An 11,961-nucleotide genomic window follows, 5' to 3' on the forward strand; every position below is an offset into this window, starting at 1 on the left:
TCTATGTCAGATTCTTGCCAAAAGTCTGATCGCACGTATAAAAGAAAGAAAATGTATGAATTGTATAAGAAATTAATGACAAGCACAAGAAAAGCTTATGTGAAACATAATCGTGAATTTATATATGTAAACGTAAAATCTATAGGCCTACGACTATTAAAATAGACCTATACGTCCAATTCTTTTGTCGTTTTACTTGTTCACGGTTATAGAAAATGGTCTTCTGAGCGATTAAAACGTTTCATGTTTTTTAAATTTAGATTTTTTAGCTTTCTTCCCACTCTAACTCAGAGGTTGGAAGAAACCAATATAGAATGGCGGGATGACATCGCACTTCGCACAATAACATTGACTAGAGTAGATTCAGGGTAGACATTTAGACATCTTGTACGAATATATAAACAATACATACAATACATGTTTACTGTTAAATAGATATAAAGAAATCAGCTCGACAACCTAAAAACTGACACCCCTTGAATTAGATGGTTTGCACTCCAAGGTAGTCATTGGCTAAAAATTCCCCGCGAATATTACGTCACATGTACAATTTCGCGCCATATCTTGTATAGTTCGACGTAAGTTTGATATCAGGTAAGCTTAAATAATTCTAAAGTTAGTTAAAGTTGCTTCCACCGTTTATAACTGTTCCAAATGGATGAAATACACACGCATTATGCGTAAATGTGCTGTGCTAGTGTGTGTAGAGTGTCTTATCCATGTTTTCTTGCACAGCCAACATGCTTCTTTGTTAAAAGTATCAGTGGATTGACTACTGGACACGTGTCAATGATCAAATCAGAGATTATTTTACATACTACAATTCTGATGTTTCATTGTAGAAGTTTGAACAACAATGTCTTCCCCAACTTCAACTCCCGGTGGACGTAAGCGTGGGAGAAGTGACAATCCATCTACTCGTAAGTTAGCAGGCTAGTTGTTGGCTAGCTAGCTTCAAATCTACAAAGGCATTGCTTATGATCAGCTAAATTACACGTTTAACGGTAAATTAACCACATGTTACGCATTTGGCGGTTTTCAATTGAAAATCCCACTGGTGCATCTCTTAATGTTTTCCTGTAAACATTGTGAGTTTGACATGCTAACGTTACCTAAAGGCTTTGATGACCACCTGTATGTTCTCTCTCTACAGCTGGTAGTGATGGCCCGCTGTCTCCTCCATCCCAGAGACACCGAGCTCAGGACTCTTCCAACGGGGATCTGCCACCTATGCCCACCTCCCCGGCCACAGACATCCAGAGCCCGGCCGTCCAAGACGCCCTGTTCTCCAGCCCCAGATGCTCAGGTAGCTACCGCTCCTGGTTCTTTTAAACAACAATGTGCACCTTTCTCAGGACCTATTAAGTCTTATTCACTGTTGTACAGTCTGAAGTGCAACGTGGTAACTAACAACATAATCCAATATTCTGTCCTGTCAGTTCTACCCAGTGAGGTGGACATGAGCTCTCCGCTTACCTACGGGACCCCCAGCTCCAGGGTGGAAGGGACCCCCCGCAGTGGCATCCGTGGTACCCCGGCCAGGCAGCGCCCGGACTTGGGGTCAGTCAGGAAGGCTCCCCAGGTGGACCTGCACTCTGAGCCGGTAGGTGAAGCGATACGCAGAATAACTTGTCTTTTGGAGATTTATTAATCAGTTGCACCCAGACAGGGTGATTAAAACCACACCTCAGTTATGTTATTTCTCGTTTTCAAACTGCATGTCTTACACTTGAGAATGATAGAGTTAGGTGAAAACGTGTGTGCGGAGGCCATGATAACGGATTGTGTCACAGTCAATTCACTCTGTGGATGAACACGTTTCCCTCCCCCACAGCCGTCAGCGGACGGAGCAGTGGCCAGCGAGCAGCCGGCAGGTCAGAGGCTGGTCATCTGGGGAACGGACGTCAATGTGGGGACCTGCAAGGAAAAGTTTCAGGTATGGATGCCCAGCATGGCCCTCACGTCAGTCATGACCACAACCGTCTCCTTCATCCGGTGTCCATTTGTAATGGCCTCACTTGAATATTAAAGATTGTTTTTTGGGTTTCTTTGTCTTGTCCACAGAGGTTCCTGCAGAGATTCATTGACCTCAATTCAAATGAAGATGAGAATGCTGGCCTGGACCTGAACGAGCCCCTGTACATGCAGAAGCTGGAGGAGGCAAGTCCCACCCGGCCCAGTGGCTTCCCTACCACATCCCTCTCACCTGACCTGTCACAAGTCAATCCCTTACCACGAAAACCGGCTCTTTCCTAGGAACGTAACAATATTGCAGAAGTGGTTCACGATGCCCAGCGGTTGAAATGCTCACAGAACATTTTCTGTCTTGTAGATCAGTGTTGTTGGTGAGCCTGTGCTGAACGTGAATTGTGGACATGTGCAGTCCTTTGATGCAGACCTGTACAGGCAACTCATCTCGTACCCTCAGGTAAAAAGAAGAGCTCGGGATGATCAACATGATCAACTAAATACAATTTCTTTGGATGGAGAACTAAATGAATTCCCAATAACTCAGTCCTTCAATTCTTAACCATAACTCGACACATTAATGACACTCAAATGACTGCTCAGCAAAGTCCTTCTGTCACCTAGTGTTAAATGCTTAGTGTCTTCCTTAACCTTTACCCCCCCACACAGGAAGTGATCCCGACCTTCGACATGGCCGTGAACGAGCTCTTCTTCGAGCGCTTCCCCGACTCCATCCTGGAGCACCAGATCCAGGTGCGCCCGTACAACGCTCTGAAGACCCGCAACATGAGGAGCCTCAACCCAGAGGGTGAGTTAGTAACCCCGCCTGGCCCCCTTCCGCAACCTTCCCCCGATGTGACGTCATGCTCGTAACGATCCTCCCGTCTGGCATCGCACTTCCTGTAACACGCCGACAAGCACGATCTGTAAAGGGGAAGGTGGGCGAGGTCTTGACTCTAAGCCCAAGTTAAAAATCAAAATCAAATAAAAAAATTGAATATATATATATATTTTTTTAAATGTACAACCCAGACATCGACCAGCTGATCACCATCAGCGGCATGGTGATCCGCACATCCCAGCTGATCCCAGAGATGCAGGAAGCCTTCTTCCAGTGCCAGGTGTGCGCTTTCAGCTCCCGCGTGGAGGTGGACCGTGGGCGCATCGCTGAGCCTGCCGTGTGCCGCCACTGCAACACCACCCACAGCCTGGCGCTCATCCACAACCGCTCCGCCTTCTCCGACAAACAGATGGTGAGCTGAGGTGTTCAGAAAACGGGCTGCTTGTGCATGATTGATAGGCTTTCCCTCGCAGCTACCGTGCTGAGGACGTATTTCCGTATGTGCTGTGCTAGAGTATGGCCCGGAAGTGAAACTGTTAGTCTGTGCTCTCCCTGGCTAAATCTCACCCGATTTTGATTTTGTATCAAATATTTTTGGGTTCTTTTAAGATTAAATGAATGCTTTAAGATGTATCATCAAAAAGATGGAACAGTCCCCCTGACAAAAAAGGAAGAACTTCTGAAGACGTCCCCAATATCCTGTCTTAAGAAGTCTTTCCATATGAAGACCTCAGCGTGTAGTCCCAGTCCTGTCTTCACGATGCCTCTGGTGATCCTCAGATCAAGCTCCAGGAATCTCCTGAGGACATGCCCGCTGGCCAGACGCCTCACACCACCATCGTCTACGCTCACAACGACCTGGTGGACAAAGTCCAGCCAGGAGACCGCATCAACATCACGGGTGAGTCCCTCCAAATGCCTCTTCCCGTTTGCAGGCTCATGTTCTGTTGTTGTTGTTGTTGTTTGGTCAAAGCGGAAGGCAACTTCAGGGCTGACGATGGCGGTGTGTAAACGCATGGACCCCTCAGGCATCTACAGGGCTGTGCCCATGCGCATGAACCCCCGCCAGAGCAACGTGAAGTCGGTGTACAAGACCCACATCGACGCCATCCACTTCCGCAAGACGGACGAGAAGCGCCTGCACGTCCTGGGAGACGAGAGCGAGCACAAGCTGTTCACGGAGGAGCGCGTGCAGACCCTGAAAGAGCTGGCGGCCAAGCCCGATGTGTACGAGCGCCTCTCCTCCGCCCTGGCGCCCAGCATCTACGAACACGAGGACATTAAGAAGGTCCGTGTCCATGGGAAGCACAGCCGTTACCTTTCTGATTACGACTTCCTCTTGAGACCATGCCCAGCGGTGGTTCATCATGCAGCACTTTTGTGACAGTAAAACGGGTATTAATCCCATAGTTCTGACAGTTAACTAGTAAATAGTTTGTCTCGTTTTGATGCAAAGTCAGACTGTTTAACGTAAAGGTGCAATAGGTATGATTTAGTTCTTTCAGGAATCCCCCCCCCCTTATAAACATGTTGTGTAAGCTAATGAGGCCCTCTGAGTGTTGTTTAGCAACACAGACAAATCAGTGCCAGAAAAAGAATTTCGAACTTTGGAGTCATGTTCCAGCCAATCGGTTATCTCGTTACTACAGACTGTTCCATGGCACACGCAAAACATCTGCAATACCGTTAAGTACTGTGCACATGCACTACATGCATGTTGCGTTGGATAAAAGCATTGGGTAAATAAATGCATGTAACATGGTCTTCCAGGGCATTCTGCTGCAGCTGTTCGGGGGCACCCGTAAGGACTTCAGCCAGACGGGCAGAGGGAACTTCCGTGCCGAGGTCAACATCCTGCTCTGCGGAGACCCCGGCACCAGCAAGTCCCAGCTGCTGCAGTACGTGTACAACCTGGTGCCCCGCGGCCAGTACACGTCCGGGAAGGGCTCCAGCGCCGTGGGGCTGACGGCCTACGTGATGAAGGACCCAGAGACGCGGCAGCTGGTGCTGCAGACGGGGGCGCTGGTGCTCAGCGACAACGGCATCTGCTGCATTGACGAGTTCGACAAGATGAGTGACAGCACGCGCTCAGTGCTGCACGAGGTCATGGAGCAGCAGACCCTCTCCATCGCTAAGGCAGGTTTCCTTCCTGGTGGGCTGGCTCTGGCTGTGGGAGGGATGCAGGGGGAGATCCAGAGGCCGCAGGTTCAAATCCCACTGTGCTGTACTTTTGCTTTGGATGAATTAGTTTCTATTTAAGTCTGCTAAATGAAGGAAAAATAAAAAGATTAAGGTTACAGGTTGGAACTTATTGCAACTGGGTGGAGTTTTACTATGCATTTTTGAGAAGTTGCACTCACACTTTTGTTTGTGTGTGCAGGCTGGAATCATTTGCCAGCTGAATGCCCGTACATCCGTCTTGGCTGCAGCCAACCCAGTGGAATCACAGTGGAACCCCAAGAAGACGACCATCGAGAACATCCAGCTGCCTCACACGCTACTGTCAAGGTACGCAACACCCGTCAGCAGGGCTTGACATGAGCACCCGCTCACCCGCCAAATGCGGGTAGAACTCGGCTGTGGCAGGTAAAGCAGTCACCCTCTGGCCACTTTGGCACTTTTGACTGATGCGACTTATACTCCGGAGAGACTTATAGTCTGGAAAATACGGTCGATGCGCGAACACTCAGAACAGTTTCGGCCACCGTACGTTCGTTACTAGGTAAGAAACATAGACGCGCGAACACACGTGACGGAGAAGGTAAGTTGGAAGAAAGCTTGTCTAACATTTTTTAATCCTGAGAGGCTGGATTTGGTAATATAGCCCATTTTTGACTAAATTATTATTGACGCAGTCAAAAACTGCAACTGCTTTGCAACCAGAAGCTTTGGCTCAGTTTGGCTGGCTTAGGCCTACATTATCTGAAACTAAGGGAAATGTTAGAGGGTATGGGAAGGACTGAAGATGTATTTCAAATTATACTAGTCTTTCTAGTTACATTAAGACTGCATTTATTAAAGCTATGGATATTTCTGTAATGTTTCACATCCTGTCAAAACAGGCCTATATTAAATCTCACTCCAAGCTTTTGATCAAACTTGAGGACCCCGTCTAAAATAATAAACTCATTGCAAGGAGGTGGCGGCACATAACAGGTGTAGGAAAACCCGGAGGGCAGACACCAACACAAAAGAAAGAAACTGGTGATGAAACCGAAAATGAAGAGACAAAGAAAAAGAAAAGACTGTTCAACAAAAATTGTGCCTAAGAAATTGCTGAGTTGCTAGAAACCTTGGAAACCACTAGCCACTGGCTGGTGAGCAAAAATGTTAATGTCAAGTGCTGCTTGTCAGCTAGGTGGACCCAAATATTTTGTGAATATAAATGGTTGGTTTTCTAAAAATAGGTTACTTAAATCTATTTCCAAAATGATAATTGCTGATTAACTCTGTTGGAATTTCCTCCCTGACAGATTCGATCTCATCTTCCTCATGCTGGATCCCCAAGACGAGGCTTATGACCGTCGCCTGGCCCACCACCTGGTGGCGCTCTATTACCAGAGCGAGGAACAAATTGAAGAGGAATTCCTGGACATGGCTGTGCTGAAGGACTACATAGCATACGCACGCACCTACATTAATCCAAGACTGAATGAAGAAGCTGGCCAGGCACTCATTGAGGTATTTTACTAACATCTTTTACCCTTGGTGGGTGTGTCTCACAACTCTGGAATTATTGGCACTCCTGGTAAAGAGGTTTATATATATTTGTTCTTTGTTCACACTTTGTTTTTTAACAATACAACTTTCAATTGAATATTTATTTAGAGGAAAAAAATGGAAGAATAGGACAAAAAATGGAGAATAGATATAGTTAACAAAACCACGTATATATATTATTGTGTGGCAACGGCTAACTAACTGCTCTCGCTCCAGGCCTATGTAGACATGAGGAAGATAGGCAGTGGCCGGGGCATGGTATCTGCCTACCCCAGGCAGCTGGAGTCTCTGATCCGCCTGGCAGAGGCCCACGCCAAAGTGCGCTTCTCTGACAAGGTAGAGACCATCGACGTAGAGGAGGCCAAGCGGCTGCACCGCGAGGCCCTCAAGCAGTCAGCCACAGACCCCAGAACCGGCTTCGTGGACATCTCTATCCTCACAACAGGTATGCTCTGAAGTTGACAGTTTACCAAAGGCTTAAATGCTAGTTTGATAGTAGATGACAATATCCATGACCCACGCATAGCCCTATGTGAAACTTTTTGGTCATACTTGGGTTATCTGTTTTTGACTGACTTGTTTCTCTGCTTACAGGAATGAGTGCCACGGCCCGGAAACGCAAAGAAGAGCTTGCACAGGCTCTTAAGAAGTTAATGCAGTCCAAGGGAAAGACCCCTTCCATGAAATACCAGCAACTATTTGATGACCTCCGAGGACAGTCTGAAGCTGTAAGTTACTGCCAAACATTCTCTTCACCCTCATATCTGCCTTCACTTCCAATTAAATTACATTTGCTACACAGCCCTGACAAATTAAACAAAGATGACATTCCCCTCAACTGATGGTTTTGTTTGATTGTTTTCCAGGCCATAACAAAGGACATGTTTGAGGAGGCACTTCGGGCCTTGGCAGATGAAGATTATCTGACAGTCACTGGAAAGACTGTTCGTCTTCTTGCCTAGAACACAGCCGCCTCCCATGTACAGTCAATAACACCGCATGTCTCTCACCCCCTGTAGCAGAATTCTCTGCTGAGCTGTAAAATATCTTTGATTCCCTGAATGTTATGAGACTTGATTATAGAACTAGCAATGTATACTTAAAGATGCTTTCCGACTGGAGTTATTGTGGTAAACAATAAATGCTTTTGTATGTAATTTGTTAATGATTGAGAATAATTCAGATGGTTAATGTTATCAGCATGTTTTATTCCAGTGCAAACCTGTTCAGATAAGTCTGTGTGAACAACTACACATACATTTATTTATGAAGGCAGTTTTAAAACTTAATGTGAGTGGCTCTGAGCCATCGATCACCATCACAATGGCAACACTGTATACTCTTTGTTAATGTATGCTTATGTAACTGGGTTACCTATTCCTTTTTATCGGTTCTTTGAGTGAAGACTTGTTGTGCGTTGCACTATTTTCCTGCTCACTCCTATGCGCCCGTTGTTATATTGCCTGATCTGGTACAGACCTAAAAGTATTTCAAGTCATCACAACCTGATGAATTTCAACCAAACGTTTAAAACCCTTATCTAGTTGCCCACCAATGTCTCTTTGACACCAATGCTGTTATCAATATGCAATCTCTGCATACTTGCTCCGCCCACGTTCCGAAACTTCCTACGAACTGATGCAGCATCATCCTTTGACTACTGTCTGTTGACTCGTTTTTGGATTTGGCAGGTGAAGATGGCGGTCCCCTCAGGTTGGTCTGCCCTAATTATTCTCGTATGTTATTATATTGTTGATCAGCTAATGACAGACACCAGAGGTCAGAAATGACTTTCCAGCACTTTAGGTAGGATGCTAAAATAACCAGCTAGTCAACTAGACGGAAAGCCTGATTGCCGAAATGTAGCCGAATGAATCAGTGAGTGGTCGTAACTAGCTTGTGTTGTGTGATCACATACTGACCGCACCAGCCGGTCTAGCTAGCTACAGTAGTTTGTCAATGAAGAAAAATAACTCGCAGACCCACGCAACATACTTATTAAATAATATCCTTCCCTTCATAGGAGCTATGAGCAGTGAAGATGAACTATAAGAGCACAACAAAGCTTGCTAGCTATTGAAGGCAACATGGGGGGGCCTTTTTAGCGAGGCTAACTAGAGTGCTAATGCCTGGTAGTAATGTTTTGTCCTTTTTAGCTAGCATACCTCATAAAACTGATGAGTCTTAAGCTACAACTAGCTAGCACTAGCTCGATCAATTAACTGGAAACTGTACACTATGTTCCATACCTTAAAACTTGTGGACATGATATATTGGTTTGGGATAACTGCTTCACTACAACGTATACTACTACGTTTTACTTAAATAATTTAACGATGAAAATATGGTCAGATTATTGCAATAACCGGGCCTGCCAGTGCAGGTGTGACGCTGCCTTTCTTTGCACTCGAGAAGAGCCATTGAAAAAGAAAAGCCCTTTTCAATGGCTCTGCAGTGGAGGAAGTTGTAGCAGCTTTCATACAAGTGCAGTCCGTTTTCACCCGCGGAATTTGCTGCAGCAGAGTTGTCATACCACATCAGTTTTTATGCATTTGAAGAATCTGCTGCACTTGTCATACCAGACCTGTCAGCATGCCATTGCGCAGTGAGGTCCTCCTTACACCTGTTCCTTGTCCACTGCTCTAGTGTTCCTTAAAGCCAGTATAACAGTACATTTCAAGTGGATATAGTATAATAGGCCTAATTAGTGCTTACAAGTGAAATATTTTTTTTAGACGGGGTCATTATTTTAACAAATCTAGCAGGACACTTTTCATTTGTATTGGTCATACCATAGTAGGCTACAGTTCCAATAATGTTTTTGCCCTAAAACCCTCCGTCATTTGAAATAAGTTTTCGAGGCAGAGTTCAATGAATAAAACTGAACATGTCTCCTTGTCTTTTTGCATCTGAAATATTGTCAAGCGCTGGCCCTTATAGCTACGGATTTGTGTTTGCTTCCATATTTTCTAGGAATTAAAGTTCCACGCAATTTTCGTTTGTTGGAGGAATTGGAAGAGGGCCAGAAGGGTGGAGATGGCACAGTCAGCTGGGGCCTTGAAGACGATGAAGACAGGACACTCACACGGTGGACAGGCATGATTCTGGGACCACCACGTGTAAGCAAAGCAGCCCCAAAGGCACTAGATATAGCCACACACACACACAACCTTATCACTTGCATCACTCATTATCGAACCTAGGCACTTGACTATGTCTTTACCATCTTGTCAAAAGCCCTACGTTTATGGTAGGAGGTTAGGGAGCAAGTGCAAACGGGTTTGGAAACGACAGTAAATCATTTCATAGAATAAAAAGATTAAGTTAATCCTGTTTTATTATTATTCTAATCCCCATTATGTTTTCTATGTTTCCCTCTATTTTCCAGACTAATTATGAGAACAGGATATACAGTCTGAATATGGAATGTGGACCTAAATACCCAGAGGCACCTCCCACCTTTAGATTTGTTACCAAAATTTGCATGAATGGGATAAATAATTCAAATGGGACGGTAAGTCAATTCATGTTTGAACTTTTTAACTTGACCAATAGTTTTTACATGATTCTGCATAATGAAAAATGTGTCGATGAAGTAGTCAATTAAGAGCTCATCAAGGTTCGTAACTGAGTGTTTTCCCTCTCGTTTCTCCTCTTTCTCTCTCTCTCCCTTTCTCTCTCTCAGGTGGATGCACGTAGCATACCAATTCTGGCTAAATGGCAAAATTCGTTTAGCATTAAATTTGTTCTTCACGAGTTAAGGCGTCTGATGATGTCCAAAGAGAATATGAAGCTTCCACAGCCCCCTGAAGGACAAACCTACAGCAATTAATTGTACTAGAATGTTTTGACCCTCGGTCTTAAACCCTTGTAAAAGTGGTGTTCATCATGACAGATGCTCACTTCATACATTGACAGATATGTCTGAAGACAAGACTGGACTCGATTACTCACTTGGAAATATCCCCACAGCAAGGCAATGACTAAAATTGAATTGAGTTTAATTGCACAAAGTCGTCAATTCTTTATCAAAGTTACTTTGACAGTAAACTTTAGAATGGTAATTGCTGGCTTTTAAAGAGAAGCATGACACCAGCTGAAGGTTCTTTTGGAGTCTGGAAAATGTAATGAACAATGGCTTGACATGTCAATGAGTCTATAAATAAGCAGGTATCAGATACTTTTTGAAATGTGGCTGTTATTTAAAACTAGTGTATTGTTTATTTTATTTTTTTATATCAGTGTTTAACACAGTACCAATATGTTTCATGCTGCTCCCTACCTTACAGTGTGAAGCCTGTTGTGAAGGACGGGAACTTTTTGTTTTACAAAGCCGTTTTATATCTGTATTCACATGATTCCAAAACACCCATATTCGTTATGTTTGATTATTTAGATTTTTGTTAAAGAAAGTCACTGGCTCACTTGATTTAATTCAAGTGGTTACAAGTTCCTCTCACCAGGTTACTTTGACAGTAACATTTGTTTGAAAGGGTAAAATTTGGCCTGACAGAAGGCTATACACAAGTCTTGATTTAATTTAGAATGATCAATTTAGGAAAGATATGGGAATATGCTGCATATATAAATATTAAGTGTCTTTAGTGGAACAGTAATGTCACAAGATGTTTTGGGGGGTTTTATTTTATTTTTATAGCTGAGTTTGACACTATACCATTGTTTTCCCCTGCTTTTTGACATGTAACAGGTTTTGAAGCCTGTTCTCAATAAAGATATTACATTTATTGAAGTTAAAAATAACCTGGATCCAAATGTGGATTTCTGAAATAAAATTCAGTCTGAGAATTAAGTTGCATACAGAAATGATACATTGTTCTGTTCTGCAGTGACAGGAATGATGCTCTGGTCTGCAGTGACAGGAATGATGCTCTGGTCTGCAGTGACAGTGTACTTTAACTTTTACTGTTGTTACTGTTTCCTTTTTCTTGTATTCACAATTCTGTTGATGCACTATGAAGTTAAATGAACTACACTTATTTCCAGTATATAGCCTATTCTACACATTCTATGATAATGTTTGTCATGCTTAAATGGGTCCAAAGATTAATTTCTGAATCTAAAGCAATTGCTTTGTGGATGGATTACCATTTGGAATAATAAGAGTACTGTTATAATAGGCCAGCTATAGCCAAGATATTGCACTAGCAGATAGTTAAGCCTGCATTAATCAAATGCCCACTGGGCATGCTGTACTACATTCATTTGCTTCATATCCTGTATTATGGATTTTCAGTTCCCAGAAGTCGTAATGATTACCTCAGGATATGGAAAATGGAACCAAACTAAAATAGTACTAAAATAGTACTAAAACCATGAGGGTTCCCGAGGTCAATCCCATCCCAGTCCAGGCACTGAGGATGGGGTGGGTTGGTTCCTGACAGGCCACTACCCCTGGCCTGGGATAACCTTCT

At 44.0% G+C, this 11,961-nt stretch overlaps 2 protein-coding genes across 3 annotated transcripts; both read left to right on the forward strand.

Annotated features, from left to right (window-relative positions):
* The first annotated feature begins 520 nt into the window (after positions 1-520).
* On the forward strand, positions 521-7,686 carry mcm4 (minichromosome maintenance complex component 4). Of its 2 annotated transcripts, none has more exons than XM_062481180.1 (17): positions 521-594; positions 843-920; positions 1,154-1,306; positions 1,440-1,603; positions 1,835-1,936; positions 2,065-2,160; positions 2,333-2,428; positions 2,638-2,776; positions 3,001-3,221; positions 3,590-3,710; positions 3,838-4,097; positions 4,580-4,945; positions 5,190-5,317; positions 6,283-6,490; positions 6,746-6,974; positions 7,124-7,257; positions 7,396-7,686. In XM_062481180.1, the coding sequence occupies exons 2-17, from the start codon at positions 857-859 to the stop codon at positions 7,489-7,491; spliced, it is 2,577 nt and encodes an 858-aa protein (XP_062337164.1). In that variant the 5' UTR covers positions 521-594; positions 843-856; the 3' UTR covers positions 7,492-7,686. The 2 variants fall into 2 exon arrangements, with proteins under 2 accessions (XP_062337164.1, XP_062337165.1); XM_062481181.1 differs by having other exon boundaries at positions 593-697.
* A 443-nt stretch (positions 7,687-8,129) lies between these two features.
* On the forward strand, positions 8,130-11,335 carry ube2v2 (ubiquitin-conjugating enzyme E2 variant 2). Its single transcript, XM_062481188.1, has 4 exons — positions 8,130-8,242; positions 9,503-9,648; positions 9,918-10,043; positions 10,215-11,335. Exons 1-4 carry the CDS (start codon positions 8,227-8,229, stop codon positions 10,359-10,361), a joined length of 435 nt encoding a protein of 144 aa, XP_062337172.1. The 5' UTR covers positions 8,130-8,226; the 3' UTR covers positions 10,362-11,335.
* The last annotated feature ends 626 nt before the right edge of the window (positions 11,336-11,961 follow it).

Source organism: Osmerus eperlanus, chromosome 16, assembly GCF_963692335.1.
Source record: "Osmerus eperlanus chromosome 16, fOsmEpe2.1, whole genome shotgun sequence".
NCBI lineage: Eukaryota > Metazoa > Chordata > Actinopteri > Osmeriformes > Osmeridae > Osmerus > Osmerus eperlanus.

Bases quoted from the DNA above. Each gene is read 5' to 3' on its own strand.
- mcm4 (XM_062481180.1), top strand. From the start codon at position 857: ATGTCTTCCCCAACTTCAACTCCCGGTGGACGTAAGCGTGGGAGAAGT. The intron at 4,098-4,579 runs GTCCGTGTCCAT...ATGGTCTTCCAG, and splicing joins AACACGAGGACATTAAGAAG to GGCATTCTGCTGCAGCTGTT. The intron at 6,491-6,745 runs GTATTTTACTAA...CTCTCGCTCCAG, and splicing joins CTGGCCAGGCACTCATTGAG to GCCTATGTAGACATGAGGAA.
- ube2v2 (XM_062481188.1), top strand. The intron at 9,649-9,917 runs GTAAGCAAAGCA...TCTATTTTCCAG, and splicing joins TGATTCTGGGACCACCACGT to ACTAATTATGAGAACAGGAT. The intron at 10,044-10,214 runs GTAAGTCAATTC...TCTCTCTCTCAG, and splicing joins TAAATAATTCAAATGGGACG to GTGGATGCACGTAGCATACC.